The 19,297-nt window shown below is 44.1% G+C and overlaps 1 protein-coding gene across 3 annotated transcripts; it reads right to left on the bottom strand.

Annotated features, from left to right (window-relative positions):
- Positions 1-1,082: 1,082 nt before the first annotated feature.
- On the bottom strand, positions 1,083-17,867 carry MDC1 (mediator of DNA damage checkpoint 1). 3 transcript variants are annotated; one of them, XM_081293847.1, is made up of 15 exons: positions 17,365-17,867; positions 14,729-14,867; positions 13,096-13,476; positions 12,938-13,010; positions 11,248-12,674; positions 11,043-11,108; positions 9,065-9,826; positions 8,911-8,954; positions 8,276-8,433; positions 6,487-6,823; positions 6,290-6,403; positions 5,999-6,181; positions 5,659-5,784; positions 5,444-5,554; positions 1,083-2,753 (listed from the first exon to the last, which is right to left on the bottom strand). In XM_081293847.1, the coding sequence occupies exons 2-15, from the start codon at positions 14,862-14,864 to the stop codon at positions 2,586-2,588; spliced, it is 4,086 nt and encodes a 1,361-aa protein (XP_081149973.1). In that variant the 5' UTR covers positions 14,865-14,867; positions 17,365-17,867; the 3' UTR covers positions 1,083-2,585. The 3 variants fall into 3 exon arrangements, with proteins under 3 accessions (XP_081149973.1, XP_081149972.1, XP_081149971.1); XM_081293846.1 differs by having other exon boundaries at positions 6,487-8,433; positions 9,605-9,826; XM_081293845.1 differs by having other exon boundaries at positions 6,487-8,433; positions 17,365-17,865.
- Between the last annotated feature and the right edge of the window lie 1,430 nt (positions 17,868-19,297).

The following is a 19,297-nucleotide window of genomic DNA, read 5'->3' on the forward strand; positions in this document are numbered from 1 at the left end:
GGACTACACCAACGAAGGTCACAATATTTATTCAGGAAGTCCTTCCTCTCACATAACTGCTCTCATCTTTTTGAGTTCAGGCTGTAGCAGAGCTGTGGACAATGCAATATTGTTTAAGATTTCCCTAAACCCTATTTACTTCTTTGAATTATAAACACTTCCCCCAAATTTTCTAATAAATTGTACCATCGATTTCCTACTAGGATTGTGACAAATAGATATTATACAGAGCAATGTGCTAAAGTATGGGATTCATTGAAAGTGTAAGAAAAGATTCCTATCCCTATTCTCTAGAAATTTAAATTGACCAATTAGAAAGAAGTACAACCCCCCCCCCTTTTTGGTATCAGGGATTGGACTCAGTTTAACTCAGCTGAGTCACATCCCCAGCCCTTTTTTATATTTTATATAGACAGGGTCTCACTAAATTGCTCAGGTCCTTGCTAAGTTGCCAAGGCTGGTTTTGAATTTGCAATCATCCTGCCTAAGCCTCCCAAATCACTGGGATTACAGGCATGTTCCAAGGTGCCTGACTACCTGAATGTTAAATGCCTCTAGAGACAGTAGGTATTATATGGAATCCCATAAGCCTCAGGGATATGGAAAATTTCATTTGCCAAAAGGGGATCAGTATTTAGGTCCTACTGTGTGCCACACTCACAATGGCTATGTTCAGTATATAAGATGAGTAGTAGTTTAAAAACCAGTCTGGGCATGGTGGTGCAACCCTTGATCCCAGCAACTTGGGAGGCTGAGGCAGGAAGATTCCAAGTTTAAGACCTGCCTCAGCAAATTAAAAATGCCCTAAACAACTCAGTGAGACCCTGTCTCAAAATAAGAAAAGCACCCTGGATTCAATCTCCAGTTCCAAAAAATAAATTAAAATCTTTTGAAAAGGCAGCACAGTACTAGAATATATTCAGTGATAAAATGCTTGCCTAGCATGCACAAGGCCCTGAATTAGATTCCCAGATCTTAAAAAAAAAGAAAAAAAGAAAAGAAAAAGTTAACAGTGTTTTGGCAAAGTTTGCATTATTTCTACTACACCATTTTTCCAAGCTTAAGCATACTTGACATGCAGAAAAAGTATACAAATAAATTTATTTATTTTTTATTGAAGTGAAATTCACAGGACATAAAACTAATTCCTTTAAAGAGAATACAATGGCTTTTAGTAACATTTGCAAATGGGCATAACTACCACCTCTATTTAATTCCAAAATATAACTCCAGACCCATGAAGCAGTGACTACCCATTGTTTCCTCTCTCCAGCCTCTGGCAACCACCAATATTGCTTAGTCTCTACAGTTTTACCATTCTAGATGTTTCATGGAAGTGTAATCATATAATATGTGTCCTTTTGTGTCTGGCTTCTTTTACTTAGCAAAATGTTTTTAAGGCTAATCCTTAAAATATTGCAGCACTTTTCAGCACTGCATCCCTTTTTATGGTTGAATAATATTCCACGTATGCATATGTCATTTTTTTATCCATTCATCCTTGTTGAACATTTGTATTATATCCATCTTTTGGCTATTATGGAAAATGCTGATATTAACATTCATGTATAAATATTTTTTAAAACATGTTTTCATTTTTTGGGGTATATACTTAGGAGCAAAATTGCTGAGTCATATGGTAATTTCTAATGTTTAACTTCTTAAGGAACTGTCAACTGTTACTATTTTCCTTAGAGGCCAAACCATTTACATTCCTACCACCAATATGTAAGTGTTCCAATTTCTCTACATCCTTGTAATTGACCAACTTTTAATATTACATAATTTGTCCTAAATAGAAAATAACAGTAAATTAAATACAGTTTCCTAACTATTTTTAAAAAAGGGTGTCTCAAAACCAGACATTTAAAAACAAAGAAAAAGAAAACTGCACCACACCATAAGGCACAGAGTGAATATTTATTGATCGCAGAGATCAGGCCGAAGGTCTAATTTTATAAATACTGAAAAAGCAGGCCAGAAAAGTGCAGAGAGTTGCTCAAAGATAAAGCTAAGGATGCTCCTAAGCAGGTGGGATGGGAGAGAGAATAATATTTTAGTATTATTCCACAATTCCACCTCATATCTACTCACTCCAAGTATCCCTTCAAGTGCCTAATGCCAAAGTTGTATTCACTATTTTTCAAGGACAAGTAAGAATTCCAGAAAGAAAAGAAGAGAGATGGCTTCCAAGTTGGAGGCAGGAGAGTGTGCCATAGAGTAATAATTACATCTGTCTGGCTAAAGACAAGCATCCATTAAAATATATGAGCATGGGATTAGTCAATTTTTTGTTGTTTTGGGGTAGTGCTGGGGCTCAAACCCAGGGCTTCATGCATGCTAGGCAAGTGCTCTACCACTGAGCTACACTCCTATTCCAGGATTGGCTGATTTTAAAATGGCCATTTCAGAAAATCTGTGGGTCCAAATCTCCCCGTTTTCCCATAAACCTGGTCCCAACCATTTCCATCATAAGTCATATCAATACACCCCAGTGTTTTCTAAAGTCCTGAGTTTTTTTTTTTTTTCCCCAATTGTTTTCTAGAAAACTTTACTGTCTGGTAGGGAAAAGGGTGCTGGAATTTTCAGGTGGAACGCATTTCCAAAGTGGAGAGGACAAAGGCCTCTGGCTTGGCTTCCTGCTTCAGCACTCCTGTCAGTAGGAACTCAGGAGAGAGGAGGGGCAGCCCAACCCGAGATGGAATGGAGCATCGTGGGAAGTCCTGGGGGCATGTGATCACAACTCTTTGAGGCTGGGGAAGAGAGAGCAAAGAAAGAAGTCAGGGGGGATAAACAGTTCTAGAAATAGATTCAGGACCCATTAATCAGGGCTAGCATCACTGAAGTAGTACCTCCTGATATGAAGCTCATTGTACTTATTGCCTATAAAATATTCTCTTTTTCTTTTTAGTGGTGTTGTGATTGAACCCACTTGCTAGGCAAGTGCTATACCACTTAGCCACATCCCCAGTCCTTTTTATTTTGAAACAAGGTCTTGCTAAATTGTTCCAGGAAGGCTTCTGATTTTTTTCGTCTTCGCCTCCCAAGTAGCTGGCTATCTGTGAAGTATTCTTGCCAGAAAGGCTGCTCTTGAATTCATCCTAACTCTTAAAATTAGCCAAGCAGGGTGGTGCACATCAGTAATCCCAGTACCTTGGCAGGCCTAGGCAGCTTAGATGCTATCTCAAAATGAAAACTTAAAAAAAAAAAAAAAAAAAAAGAGCCACACACGGTGGCACACTCCTGTAATCCCAGTGGCTCGGGAGGCTGAGACAAGAGAATCGCATATTCAAAGCCAGCCTCGGCAATGGTGAGGCACTAACCAACTCAGTGACACCCTGTCTCCAAATAAAAAATACAAAATAGGGCTTGGGATGTGGCTCAGTGGTCGAGTGCCCCTGAGTTCAGTCCCCAGTACCCAAGGGAAAAAAAAAAAAAGCAGAAGAGAGCTTGGGGTGTAGCTCAGTGGTGAAGGGTCCCTAGATTCCATCCCTAGTACTTCAAATAAATAATTACAATTTATAGGAAATACATAAAATAGATAGTAAATAATATAGCATATAACAAGGGAACAAACTGGCAAATATTCTAAAGGATGACTGATCTAGTTTTGGCAGAAAGTGAATGACATACAAAAGGCAGAATGAGTTAGGCAATGCTCCACAGTAAGAGGAGACTGAATAAATGCAAGTTGGACGAGGTAGAGCACACCTGTAATACCAGTGGTTTAGGAGGCTGAGGCAGGAGGATCATGAGTTCAAAGTCAGCCTCAGCAACTTAGTGAGACTCTGTCTCAAAAGAAAAAATAAAAAGGGCTGAGGATGTAGTTCAGTGGTAAAGTGCACCTGGGTTCAATCCCAGGAACAAAAACAAAACAAAAACCAAAAAACACCCAAAAAACAAATGCAGCAATGCACTGGAGTATCTATTTTCTTTCTTTCTTTTTTTTTTTAATGCAGTGCTGGGGACCAAACCCAGGGCCTTGTGCATGCTAGGCAAGCACTCTACCACTGAGCTACATCCCCAACCCTTCTTGTTTTTTTTTGTTTTATTTTTAAGAGATGGGTGTCAGCTGGGTGTAATGGCACATGCCTGTAGTCCCCCAGCTACTTGGGAGACTGAGGCGGGGGATCCCAAGTTTGAGGCATGCCTGGGAATCCTAGTGAGATCCTGTCTCAAAAAGTAAAAAGTGCCAGGGATGTAGCTCAGTGGTAGAATACCCTGGGTTAAATACTAAGTACTGACAAAAAAGAGAGAGAGAAAAAAGAGAATGTACATATTTCTTGGAGATATATACTTAAGTATACAGAAGAAAGTAATACAGTAGGGGCTGGGGATGTGGCTCAGGCGGTAGCGCGCTCGCCTGGCATGCGTGCGGCCCGGGTTCGATCCTCAGTACCACATACCAACAAAGATGTTGTGTCCGCCGAGAACTAAGAAATAAATATTAAAAATTCTCTCTCTCTCTCTTTCTCTCTCTCTCTCTCTCTCTCCTCTCTCACTAAAAAAAAAAAAAAAAAAAAAAAAGAAAGAAAGTAATACAGTAATATATTTGCAGTTTGCTTTAAAATACTTCAGCAAAGCTAAGCATGGTGGTGCATGCCTGTAATCCCAGTGATTCAGGAGGCTGAGGAAGAAGAACTGCAAGTTCAAGGCCAGCCTCAGCATCGTAGTGAGGCCCTGAGAAACTTAGCATGACCCTGTCTCAAAATAAAAAATAGAAAGGACTGGGGGCCCAGGGCTCAGTGGTAGGGCACTTGTCTGGCATGTGTGAGGGACTGGGTTTGAGTCTCAGCACTGCATATAAATGAATGAATGCATGAATAAATAAGAAAGGTTCATCAACAACTAAAAAAAAAAGGGGGGGGGGATGGGGATGTAGCTCAGTGATAAAGTGCCCCTAGGTTTAATCCCTAGTACCAACTTCCCTCCCCCTCAAAAAAACCACTTCAGTAAAGCTCGTCATAGTAGCATATGCCTATAGTCCCAGCTATTCAGAAGGCTGAAGTAGGGGGGAATCACTTAAGCCCAAAAGTTAAAATCCAGCCTGGGCAATAATAGTGAAACACATCTCAAAAAAAAAAAAAGTAGGGGAAGGGTAAAGAAAAAAAAAGTTTATGAAACAAAAGAACAAAGGGATAGATAATAAATGTAGCATATGCACAACTGAAAATGTATAAATACAAAATGAAACTAAGTCCATTTGGTGTCAGCAGATCTGTTCCCTCATCCCTACCCTTTTCCCATCTATACTTTTATATTTCCTCCAAATGTTCCTATTCCCACTACCACTTCTTTGTTTATTTGTTTTTGTGGTGCTGGAGATTAAACACAGGGCCTTGTGCATTGAGGCAAGCACTCTTCCAACTGAGCTATATCTCCAGCCCATCCTGCAACCTCTTTTAGTTACTCCTTCAGAAGACCCAGAACTCACCAACCATACCTTATAGGTCCGGGGCATGCTGGATAGGACAGTGCCTCCACAGCAGCTGATGATCTCTCCCATCTGAGATGGTGGTGGCTGGACTCCAGGGGTCACGTGAATTTCATAGCCCTAAGAGAGAAAAATGGTGACAGTAGATATCTGCAACTGAAAGGCTGTGAGGCACTGTGAAACCCGTGCAAGGCAGAAGCACAGGACAGAAGATAGCCTCTCACCTCCAGTAGCCTTCGCTCCCGAGACCGGTGCAGGGCATCCCGAAGATTGAAACCAAAATTCTTCTCTTGCTCAGGATCAGACACCACATATTGATCTGGAGGCAAGAAGCAACCAGCCTTGCGGGACTAAGGGAGGTAGCAATCAGCATCAGATCTCAGCCACACCCCACCTAGCATTCCTGCCTAGCAGCTGGTGACAGCACTTGAAATGTTTTTTGTATGAATCACTAAAGCCCCATTTCTCAGTCTCCTCTTTCCTCCCATTTTCCTACAGAGCTATGTAAGCAGTCTTCTCCTGTCACTCTTGCTATTGGTCTGTCATCATCTCCTGACCTCTCACCTGATGTAGCCAGTCCAGGGACAGGATGGGGATTCCCTTCCCTAGGGCACACAGGAACTTGACTGTCCGGCGGATTCGATCAGTAACCAAGTGGGAGGCCTCTGCCACTGAGCTGGCCAGACTCCCCCCCAATGCCAGCACTGTCCGCTCCCCCCGAGCATCCACAACTCCTGTGAAGAGAACCTGTTGGGGGATTAGACTGGGCTGGTCAGAGCAAGCTATGCCAGGAGTGCCCATCTCTCAAACCAGCTACCACCCTCCCTTTGTAACCCCAGTTCCCTTCTCTCCTACTTTAGGGACTGCTGATTCTTGGTTAGATTTGGTCCGTCGAAGGCTTCGGCTTGGTATTCCCTTGGGCTCCTCCTCTGTCTGGTCTCTCCTTCTCTTGTCTGGAATCACTATGTCCTGGGATTGAAAAATACCTTGGTGGGAGAGTCTGAGCCCTGAAGCTCTTCCTCCCTGCTTGGAGTCTCCAGCCCTCTCCTCACCTCTTCCTTCACTGGCATCTCCTCAGGATCTTCTTCCTCCTCCTTGGGGAACATTGTCTCCTGGGAGACATCCCTTCTTTGGGGACGTTTTTGAAGAGGGGGTGAATCTATGGTAGTGGAAGGTCTCTTGCGGCTTCGAGAGGCCTTAGGTGGGGGCTCTGGGATGAACCCAGATGTACCTGCTGCTTCCACCTTTTGGATCTGGGAAGCATGGATGGGTGCCTCAGGAAGCTGGGGAAAGGAAGGCTCAGGAACAGTCCCAAGGCATTCAGCTGCTCTCTGTGCCCTTGGTCTTTGGTTCCTTGAGGATCGGCATTTAGGTTCAGGGGGTGTAGAGCTAGGTTTGTGGACAATGAGAGCTGTAAGGGAACCATGCTTCCCAGCAGCTCTCTGTCTCCTGGTACAACTGGTTTGAGTGCGCTCAAAGGGAACAGGCTGTTCTGTGGTAACAGAAGGATGGAATTCAGGAGTGACAGGAAGTGTGGCAGCACTTAGTGTTGAAGACTCTAGTGCTCCACTCTGACATACTGCCTTAGAAGCGACAGGCTGGTCTGTGGAGTTGGGAGGCTCAAGATCAGGGGCTGATGGTTCAACTGGTTCAGGAGTCTCAACAGACTTACGTGTTCTGCCCCGACTGATTCTAGATGTGGGCTTGTGGGTGATAGGCTGGTTTATGGAGGTGGAAGGCTGGAGTTCAGGGGCTGTGGTGACAACTACTTCAGGGGTCTTGACAGAAGACCTATGTGTCCTACCCCGAGTGGGCCAAGATGTGGATTTAGGGGTGACAGGTTGCTCTGCAGAGGTGGAAGGCTGGAGCTCAGGGGCTATAGGTATAATTGGTTCAGGGGTCTTGACAGAGGACCTAAGTGTCCTGCCCCGAGTGACTCTGGATGTGAGCTGGGGGGCAACAGGCTGGTGGTCTGTGGAGGTAGAAGGCTGGACTTTGGGGCCTGTGAGTAAGAATGGTTCAGGGGTCTTGACAGAAGTTCTGTGTGTCCTGCCCCGAGTGACTCGGGATGGGGGCTGGGGGGTGACAGGCTGGTCTGAGGAGGTGGAAGGCTGGAGCTCAGAGTCTGTGGGTAAAATTGGTTCAGGTGTGTTGACAGAGGACCTATGTGTCCTGCCCTGAGAGTCTACAAATGTGGGTTTAGAGGTTAAGAGCTGTTCTGTGGGAGTGGAAGTCTGGAGTTCAGGGGTGACAGAGAAAACTGGTTCAGGGGTCTTGACAGAGGACCTACATGTCCTTCCCCGAGTGACTCGGGATGTGGGTTTGGGAATGAAAGGCTGGTCTGTGGAAGCAGAAGACTGGAGTTCAGGGGCTATAGGCAATACTGGTTCAGGTGTGTTGACAGAGGACCTAAGTGTCCTGCCCCGAGTAACTCGGGATGTGAGCTTAGGAGTGTCTGGCTGGTCTGTGGAGGTGGAAGGCTGGAGTTCAGGGGCTGTGTGGACAACTGATTCAGGGGTCTTGACAGAGGACCTATTTGTCTTGACCCGAGGGACTCGAGATGTAGGTGTGGGGGTAATGGGCTGCTCTGTGGGAGCGAAAGGCTGGAGTTCGGGGGTCTTGTCAGAGGACTTGTGTGTCCTTCCCTTAGTGGCACGAGATGTGGACTTAGGGGTGGCAGGCTGGGCTGTGGGGGCAATAGAGGAGAGTTCAAGGGCAGCGGAGGAAAGTGGAGAGGGTGTCATCCTGGGGGAGCGACGGGGCCTAACACTGGGCTTTGGGGGGAAAGGTTCCAGCTCTGAAGATAGGGGAGGCTCTGGAGTTTCCTGACTCCTTTTGTACCTGGTCCTAGGAATGAGTGGCTCAGAAGATGAAAGAGGAGAAAGAAGGGACTGAAGTTCAGGATGTTTTTGGCTCTGAGAGCTAAAGGAGTTGAGGGGTAGGGCTAAGGCTTCAGGCATTGTAGCAGGCAGGCAAGCATCTGGGGATTCTGGATCACCCTGGGGAAAAACAGAAACAAGGCAGGAGGGTAATGAGAAAGAGAAATTGGGACACTGTTCCTGATCCTTGTTTATGGTGGAAGTGTGTCCTCTGGCATTTCTCTTCCTGTATGTGACCTCTCTTCCGTTAGACTGGGACCTCCCTGGGAGGAAGCAGTCCTCTTCCCTACAAAGCTCTCCTCTTGGTGTTCTCCACATGTGGGTGGTGGTACATGAAGAGGATGGTTGGGGCAAAGAAGGACAAAACATGAAAGGGACTACCTTTCTGAGTCAGAGGGAGATACTACTTGGGGAACAGGTATGGAAAACAATGGGTACCAAGGGCAAAGCGATGGATGCCAACTAAGAAGGGATAATGATGGAAAAAAAGTGAGAATATGGGGAGAGGATTAGCTTAAAGCATGGCCAGGAGAAGGGCACTGGTGGGATACAGGGATGACTTGTGGAATAGGAAGAAATCAAGAAAGTAACTCTCACCATGGAAGTTGTCTCAGCAGGTAGCATCTTGTAATTCAAGTGGCCTGGACAGAAAGTAACAAAAGGGTAGTTGAGTTCTAAGTAGTTGGTTGCTCAGGGATTGATTATCATGAGGGTTGCATACCACCTTGTGTTCCTTTCTGCCTTCACTTACCTCTCTGCTGCCTCGTGGGGCTCACTGGGGCTCCCCTTCCTCCACCTGACTGGTTCCCAGAAACTACAGGGGCTGAAGCAAGTCCCTGAAGTTCCTCTGCCCTGACTCCAGGCTCTGATGTTGGACTAGTAGCCTGTCCTTTCTGGTCTTGGTTTCCTCCCTCTGTCTCCCCTCTCTCCAAGTTCACTTCTAACTCAGCGGCTTCACACATTCTCTCTGGAACTGGTTTTTCTACTACTTTCTCAAATACTTCTCTTGTGAGGGTCTGCTTCTCTATCTCTGTCTCTTCTGTTTCCTCAGATATCTCCATTTCTACCTTCGAGTTCTCCCTATACCTTTCAGGACTCTTGTTTTTCGCCTTTTTGCCAGACTCTTGAGTGTCTTCAGCTAATGCCTGTTTTTGCTCTCTGTCCTGTATCCCTCTAGTTTTTTCCTCCTCCTCCATCACATCTTTTCTCTCTCCTTCTGGTGGCCCTTCCCTGATTTCCCTCTCCAGTGGCCCTTTCTCAGGGGTCACCCTCTCTGTTTCTTTTCGTGTACCCATGTCTTTCTCCACAGTCTGTATCTCTCTGCCTTGAATCCCCAACGGCTCTGTGTGAACTGGGCTCTCTGGATGTTGGTCTTGTGGTATTGCCCTAGGTGGACACAGGCAAGATCCATTAGCCTCAAGGTGGGTGGCTATGAACTGAGGTTCAGTGGCCTCAGACTCTCTCGGACAGAATGGCTGTGTAGCCAAGACTTCCCATGGTTCATCCAAAGCACCTAAAAGTAAGGAGTCAGAGAGACAGAAAGAAAAGAGAGGTAGATAAAAAATGTTAAGGTTAAGAAGCAAATAAGATAAACTCATGGATAATAAATATAATATTAAAGAAAAGCTGGGATAAGGGTGATAGCTAAAATATTTAATGTTATAAAAAGACCATACATGGGGCTGGGATATAGTTCAGTGGTAAGGCATTTGCCTCATGTACCCAAATCTGTGGGTTGATTCCTAATGCCAAAACAAAAATGAAAACAAAAACTGACCATACAGGGGCTAGGATTATGACTCAGGGGTAGAATGTTTGCCTCACATGCATGAGGCACTGGGTTCGATCCTCAACACCACATAAAAATAAATAAATAAAAGTATTGTGTCCATATACAACTTTAAAAAATATTAAAACAAACAAAATGACCATACATATATCCCCACAGGAAAGCTTCCTCAGTGGTCTCTCCCTCTCTCTTTCTTTTTTTTTTTTGGTACTAAGGATTGAACCCAGGAGCACTTAACCACTGAGTCACACCCCCGGTCCTTATATTTTATTTTGAGACAGGTTCTCACTAAGTTGTTTAGGGCCTTGCTAAGTTGCTGATATTGTCTTTGAACTTGTGCTCCTCCTGCATTGCTGGGATTACAGGTGTGTGCCACCACAATTGTCTCTTTAAAATTAATCAATTAAAGTCTGACATAACATGGTGCGTTTTTCTTTCTTTCTTTCTTTCTTTTTTTAAATGCCTTTATTTATTTTTATGTGGTATTGGGGATCGAACCCAGGGCCTCGCCCATGCTAAGCAAGCACTCTACCTCTGAGCCACAACCCTAGCCCAACATGGTGCGTTTTTCTGATGAGATGGAGAAACATCGCACAATACTCAAAGAGTATGAAAGAAACATGTAGAGAAAGAAAACAAAAAAGGATGAAAAGTTAGGGTACAGAGAAGAGAGCTTCTTGTACCTGGGGTCTAAAAACTGCAACAGGAAGAGCCAAGCTCTTGGGGCAGAGTAAACAGGAAGGTTTGGGTGGGTAAATCTTCCAAGTTTTGAACAACTGCATGAGAATAGATGGCCTAAACACAGCTCTTCCACAGAACTCCAGGGTCCCATTCCCTGTCTCCTGCCCTATACCCACCAATCTTCACACCCTTCAAAGACTACTAGTCTATCTCCCAGTTCCCACTGGCACTGGAATCCAAACAATACAAATGTTCTCACCGTCCAGATTCTGACTCTCCCTCTCCACAAAGCACTGGGTAGCTTGAAGGTCCAGATCTTCAGAATCTGGTGGGAAGTATAGGACCAATAATAAAAAAAATCATATCTAACACTCAACACTTTACTTTACCCTATTATTCTCTCCCCACTCCTTTTAACCATTGTTTATTTCAAGAGCAAAGGAAGAAGAAAGGTTAGCACTTACCATCATGGCTGTCTTTGGAGTCCTTGGCCTCACTCATATGCGGTTTTTTCTCCTTTCCTATAAGGGGATATCCCTCTGTCTGTGGTTGGAGGGGTTCCCCTGAAGCACCTGTGTGCACCACCATCTGCTGTACTTGTGATCCACCATAGGCCCCCACCTTGAGAGTGCCCTCTGACTCAAGTACAGCTGTAGCCCTCTCTGTCTCAGCATCCCCTTCTCCCAGAAGCTGGCTCTTTCTTACATCTGCCACTTCTGAAGACATGCCCACCTCCATATCTGTTTCACCATCCTCATCAGAAGACTGGACTGCCTCTAGAGGCATTATGGGCAGCTTTGCTGATTCCTGCTTCGCTTCCTTATCTGTTTGATTTGTCCCCTTCACAAGCACTTGATGCTTTCCCCAACATATAACAGCTGGCCCTGATGGAACTTCCTGTTTCACTTCTATGTTGATGTACCCTGTGGTGGAGGCAGCTTGGCTTCTCTCCAGAAGGACCCCTGGTGAACTCATATCTGCTTCCTCACCGACATCATTGTCTCTAAGGGGAGTTTGTCCATTTTCTGAATTTGCTATAACAAGGGTTTCTTCCTTGTCTGTATGACCATTGAGGACAGTTTCTCTCTTTTCCACTGGGAGCCCCTCCTCCATGTCAGTGTCACTATCTCTCTCAGAGGTGGTTAGGCTTTTCTCCTGAAGGAACACAGGTTGGACTCTGTCCTTTTCAATATCAGCATTTCTGTTCCATAAAACAGCTCCGCTCTCTTTCAGACATGCTAAAGTGAGTGCTGCTGAGACTTCTTCTTCATCATCTGTATCACTATCAATCACCATAGAGGTTTGGCTTCTTTCCAGAGGGACAGCCAATGGGGCCTCACCCTCCTCCATGTCTGTATCACTACCAGCTGGGCTCTCCTGAAGATGTGCCAATCCAAGTGTTCCAGGACTTCTTGTACCAACTCCATGGAAGACTTGCCTCTTCTTCATAGGCACTACAGCTGGGGTTGCAGGGATCCCCTCTTCTTCCACATCAGTATCACTATCCAAGAAGCCAGAAGGCTGGACCCTTTCCAAGTGGGCCTCAGCTGTCTTTCCAGGAGGCCGGTTCTCTTCATCCACATCTGTGTCACTGTTGTCCCCAGGAGGCTGACTTCTTTCCAAAATCACCCCAACTGGTACCACCCTATTCCCTGTATCCCTTTTGACTTTTGGGTCCTTATCGATCTCTCCTGGAGGCTGAACTTTTCCTAGCCACATATCAGTTGTAATTCCACTGGCTTCAGGCTGCTCTGCCTCTGCTGCAGCACATTTTCTAGCAGCTGAAGAGGCCTCCCTGGCTGCTGGTTGCTGACCTTCTTCCTCATCTGTGTCACTGTCCAAGTTGAAGGCAAAAGAGTCACCTGGGGCCAGAGAAGGTCCTTCTTCATCACTGTGAAACAGAAAAGAAAGAGTCTAAAGAATTTCTTGGAAAGGGATACCCCACTTAACTATGAGTTGTAGACACAGGTAGTATTTGCTCTTCTATCTCCAGCTTGGTTCATCTAGGTGCTCCATAAAAAATAAGCTGAGTGAATGAATATATACAAACCCACAGCCTCAACTTTCAACGTGATCATCTCTGTTAGAGACTGATCCTCCAGACCCTGGTTCTTCCTATTTGAAGACTCACATATCTAGCCCTGTGGTACTTACCTTTCTGGAACTACTGTTGCCAAAGAGGAAGATGTGGTCCTTGATTCTTTCACCACACACCCTTTTGAGAAACCTGGCAAGAACAAAAAGGAGTAACTTGACAATATCACACTCATCATCCCTGTCTCTTCATCCACACTGCCAATACACAAACTTACCTTCTTCCTCCTCTGAGTCCTCAGCCAAGGGAAGTCTGGAGGGCTGAGTTTCTTCCTGTACCCTGGGGGTCGCCTCTACAGTTAGGGGACCCCGGGAAACACAGGGTGGGCGGACATCAAGGCGATGGTACTGGCAGGGTAAATCGGCAAAGAGAATCAATTCCTGATCCCTGAGACGGTGACTCAAACCAGGGCTCAGGACCTTAGGAGGCCTCAAGATTTGAGTACCATTAAGGCTCCCACAATCCTGGAGGACAGGTGCCTTGTTCCAAGCTGAGATTTCAATCACTGCATGTTGTTTGGAGATGGATGGAAAGGGCAGGGTCACAGAGCAGTCAGGCAGTCGGCCTATCACATTCTTCCCGAGGAATAGTGGAAAATCTAAAAATGAGAGAGGTAGACAGGTTCCAAGGCCAGAGTCCTGGCCTGTCATTAGGAAAATCTTCTAGTTAAATACCCTACTACTTTCTCAAAGCTCCCAAAAGCACATTAGAAAAATAAAAAGTCCTAGAACATCCAGGTGCAGTGGTTCATGCCTATAAATCCTATAACTTGGGAGACTAAGGCAAGAGGATCGCAAGTTCAAAGCCAGGCTCAGCAACTTAGTGAGTTCCTAAGCAACTTAGCAAGAACTTGTCTCAAAATGAAATACAAAACCAGCTGGGAATGTGGCTCAGTAGGTAAGAGCCTCTGGGTTCAATCTCTGGTATCCTGCCCCCCCCCCCAATTCCTAGAAAAATCTAGGAATTGAAGAATATATGCGGGCTGGGATTATGGCTCAGCGGTAGAGTGCTTGCCTAGCACAGGCGGGACCTGGGTTAATTCTCAGTACCACATAAAAATAAAGGCATTGTTTTGTGTCCATCTACACCTAAAATAAATAAAGAAAAAATATATATATATGCAATGCATTATTCATATGCAACCCATCTACATGGGGATTTTTTCATTATATAAAATATATATAATATAAATTTACCTTTTTAGTCATTTAAAGCATGCAGTTCAATAGTATTAAGAACACACTGTTGGGGCTGGGGCTGTAGCTCAATGGTAGAACATGTGCCCAGCATGTGTGAGGCACAAGTTTGATCCTCAGTACTACATAACAACAAATAAATAAACAAAGGTATTGTGTCCATTGACAACTAAAAAAAAAAAAAAAAAAAAAAAAAAAAAAGAGCACATTGTTGTGCAATCATTACTACCTCACTACCATCCATTTCCAGACCACAGTAGGTTTTTGGTATTTTTATTTTTTTGTTTTTGGTACTGAGGATTAAACCTAGGGGCATTTAACCACTAAGTTATATCCCCAACCCTTTTGCTGAGGCTGGCTTTGAACTCATGATCTTCCTGCCTCAACCTCCCGAGCCTCTGGGATTACAGTCGTGTGCCACCACGCCAGCCACAGTAGATTTTTATTTGATCCTCTTCATCTTCTCCTATCAACGTAAAATAACTCCTAGAGTGTCCAGGGCTGTAGCCCAGAACAATCATCTGTCAGTCCCCTTTTATCCAACCTAGTAAAACAGTTTTTCATATTTCCTTGAAACAAATGTAAACTTGTAACTCTCCAACCAAGAAAAATAAAAGACCTATATCCAAACTTCAGCACTCAATACCCTCTGACCTTTTTCTGGTCCGTGGGCACCACTGAAGATATGCAGTCGTCCTATAGGCTCCAAGATATATCCTGAGGATTCATTAGATTGCTCTGTCTCTTCCTCTTCTTCAACATCCCAGTCAACGGCCTGGGTGTCTTCCATGGTCTGGGAAGGAAACACATTATCATCATCCCCATTACTTGTTCATACACAGCATCAGAGAGAATGATAAGTAGGGATAAACCTGGATAGTAAAAGTAATTGATGCTTCTCTTCCCACCAATCACTCTATTTCTATCCTTCTGAAGCACTAAAAAAATATATTCTGGGGTGGCTATATGTGTTAACTCAATGGTACAGCATTTGCCTAGCAAGTGCAAGGCCCTGATTTCAGTCCCCTGCATTATTGATTTTAAAAAGTCTTTTAAGTTGGGTACAGCAGCAAATGCCTATAATCCCAGCTACTCAGGAGGCTGAGGCAGTAGGATTTCAAGTGCCATACCAGCCTGGACAACTAAGCAAGACCATGTCTTTAAAAAAATAAAAAGGGCTGAGGATAATGCTCAGTGGTAGAATGATCTAGCATGGATGGGACTCTGGGTTCAATTTCCAATACTGGGTATTGAACCAGTACTGGGATTTGTGGTACTGGGGATTGAACCCAGGGGCACTTATCACTGAGCTACATCTCTAGCCCCTTTTATTACTTTTTTTGGTTCCAAAAATTGAACCCAGGGATATTTAACCATTGAACCACATCCCCAGTCCTTTTTATATTTTATTTTGAGACAGGATCTTGCTAAATTGTTCAGGGTCTTGACAGTTACTGAGATTGGTCTTAACTTGTAATCCTCATGCCTCAGGCTCCTGATTCACTGGGTTTATAGGTGTATGTCACCATGCTTGGCTAAAATAACTTATTATTTATTTATTGTTATGAAAATTGAACCCAGGGGTGCTTTACCACTGAGCTACATCTCCAGCCCTTTTTGTCTTATCCCTTAGGGTCTCACTAAGTTGCTCATGGCCTCAATAAATTGCTAAAGCTGGCCCTGAACTTTCAATCCTCCTGTCTCAGCCTCCTGAGTTGTTGGGATTACAGGTATGCACCCTTGCCCCTGAATTTTTTTTTTTTTTTTACTATGACACAAAGTAAGAAATATCACAATGTTCCAAGTACAAACTATATACAAATATGTGCTTTTCAAATTTAAAATAAAACTGAAAACTGGGCATGATGCAGCAGGAGAATCACTGAAGCCCAATAGCCTAGATCTAATAGCCTTGATACCTTAGCAAGGGTCCACCTCAAGAAAGTTTTGAGAACTGGATGTGGTGATGAATACTTGTATTCCCAGTGACTTGGGAGGCTGAGGATTGAATCCAGGGGCACTCTACCGCTGATCTTTCTTATTTAATTTTTAGACAGAGCCTTGCTAAGCTGCCAAGGCTTATGATTCTTCTGCCTGACTCTTGAGTCACTGGGATTACAGGCCTATATTTACATGCCCAATTCACTATAGTTTTTAAATACTGATTTCAATCCACTAAATTGATTTCACCATCCACTACTGGAGTGCAACTCACAGTTTGAAAAACCATTTTGCTAACATGTGCCAAGCATGTGTTGGGTATTATATTGCCAGGCACAGTAGTCAGCTAATGCTAAAACATTAAATAACTTGCTCAAGATAACACAGCAGATAGGTGGGCAGACAGAAATAAATATGTTTCTGATTGCAAAGCCCACTTTTTACACTGTATCAAACCGCCTCAGTGTAATCAGACTGAAGTGTAAAGAACATAACAGCTGGTATACACAAGAGGATTCTATGTGTCAAGCACTGTTCTAAATAGTTTATACTGCCTCATCTACTGTTCCCTGTAAAGTAGGTATTATTATTCTCCTTTTTCCCAGATAAAGAAACTTCAACATAGATGGGTTAAGGGACTTGCCCAAGATCACCCAAATAATCTCTCTCCTTGTATAATAGTCTCTTGATGGCTTTCAATGCCCATAGCATAAAATAAAACCTAAACTTTTTAGCAAGGACTCTATGATGTAAACCTTATAACCTTCACACTACTTCCAGGATTGGATCAGTGAACTGTGTCTTTTCCCTAGGGTCCATCATTTATGTTTATGGTTATGGTGCACCTGGCACAGTTGGAGGTATTCAGGATACATCCTAAACCAAACATAAACATGAATCCTACCCTATGGAAAAGACATCATCGAGCCTACTGATGAAAGAAGAAATAAAATAAGGTAGAAACTCAAAATAGCATGAGTGGAATTTACCTAGAAAGATGCCACCCTAGAGGAAAACTGTTGCTAGGAAAAAGAGGACGCCCCCATGGAGAAAGTGTTAAATCCGTACTTTTGACGCGCCAATTCAGCGATGCCCACGACCCCTGGCTCCAATTCCAAGGGCCAAGATCTTTGATTCCCCACACCCCAATGGGTTCCCTCGTAGCCCAACGTCTTTCTGTGTGCTCATACCCGGCTCAAGGCTCCAGACAAGGATGAGTATTACAATCTAAGAAGCAAATTTCTAAATTACCTCCACCCAGTCGCACCCAAGGCACGCCCCTCCCGCCCTCCGGAGGAATCAAGATGGTACCCGGGGAGCCGAGGGCGAGGCCCCCAGAATTTACCTACTTTGAGTCGCCGCGCGCGCCACCAGTAACGGCCGTGACCTGGGTGGCGCGAGTGCGTGTCCGGAAGGAACTTGAATCGCTGATTGGCTCCTGTAGCTGTCTTTCATATGCTGCAGTGCGCTGATTGATGAAGCTCCCAGAGCACAGGCACTTTCGAAGGTCCGCCCTTTCCCCGCCCCCTCACGGCTCAAGCGGGAGTTAAAGTAGAATATAATCCGAGGCCGCCAGGAGTTTACGGAATAACGCACCAAGATTGGGCAGCTCCAAGGGACAACCCATTACCGCCCACTTCCCGCGCAGATTTCCAAACCGCGACCAGAGAGTCTGGCGCCAGAAAGTGCTGGCAGCAGATAGAAGGGCTCTACCATAGATGTCTACCGAATCCTGCATCCAGAGCGCCCTTCCGCGGTCCTCCCAGACATGGAGTCCGCTGACTCATGAGAAATGAAAATGGGTTGTGGTTGCAGTCGTGGCTCGAGGCTGCAGTTTGGAGAATAGCCCGTAGGCGTGGCGCTTGAGGACTCCTCATTGCAGCGGAATTTAATTTCCTTTTAATTTGTTTAGTAGAAATCATGTCATCCCTGACGGACATTTTGAGATCATTTTCCTAAATGGAAGAACCTAAAGCAAACGTTTCTAGGCAAACAGAGAATGCTGTTTTGTTACTATCTTAAAAAGTCTGTGCTTCCCTTTCAAGAGACGAGGAAAGAATGAAAAAATCATTTACTTCATTTCATAAGACATTAATAGTGAGAATTTGACACGTGCATAATCTAGTAAGATCTGTATTTTAACTGTGTCTATAACAAATATACTAAAATTGACTTCATAAACGAAGCATTGAAGCTCTGTGAAGTTAAATAACGTGCTTAGGTTCCTTAAGACTAATTGAATCAAATTCTCTATAATTTTGAATTCTGAATCTCTTTCCTCAAACGCTGTAACTGCTTTCATTGCAAGCGCACCCTAGACATTTAAAACATTATGTTTTAAAAGAGTAGAGGGGCCTTATATAATTTGATGTTCCTTTATTTATTAAGTGACTTAGAAAAGGGTATTGATCTGTGTATTGGTCAAATGTGAATGAATGATCTTATTCATTTATTTGTTACTTTTAGGTGGACATAATGCCTTTATTTTTTTATATTTATGTAGTGCTGGGGATCGAACCCAGTGCCTCATGCATACTAGCCTACCACTGAGCCTGAGCCATAACCCCAACACCCTCCCCCCAATTAATGATCTTGATACCACATTACTGTTACACCACCTTCTTGTTAATACACTTCTCAAAATTCTGTGGGTCAAAGAACTAATTCTTAAACATTTTTGTATCCATAGTATCCTGCTTTGGTGGATACTTGGTATCTATCAAATGAATGACTCACTGGGAAGAAGCAGAGAGGTTCATACTTGAGCCCATCCCATTTTCCCTCCTCCCCACCTTTTAAATCCTGAGGCTTTGCGATATCCACACCTAGTCACTGAAATTAGAAAACTGAAAAATTACTGACTTCATCTCAGAGTCTAATAAAGGCAGGCTGGGAAGACACTGAAATTCTATCAGGAACCTCACCCCATAGTTCCCTTTGACAAGGTGACCAAGGTGTCCTCAAACTCTAAGCCCTGATCCCCTCATGGACCAAGAGAGACTTCTAGCTCCACAAATCCCGGATCTCAGCTTCACTAAACTATTCAATTTATTCTTTCAACATTCCTTCCAGACAACCTCTGTATTCTGAAAAGCACTTGCTACAATTTTGTTTCTTTTTTAAGATTAATTAAGAAGGATGGTTATGGGATCATTTGCACTCTCCATCCTTAACCAAACTTTGCCTTCTTACTCAAAAGTCCCAAAGAAGGAGGAGGATAATCCCTTCCTTATTCCTCTGAGGTGTCTGGGGGAACGGGGTTTTTACTGAAGTTTATGCCTA

This window comes from Spermophilus citellus (assembly GCF_964194105.1).
Source record: "Spermophilus citellus genome assembly, chromosome: 5".
Classification (NCBI taxonomy): Eukaryota; Metazoa; Chordata; class Mammalia; order Rodentia; family Sciuridae; genus Spermophilus; species Spermophilus citellus.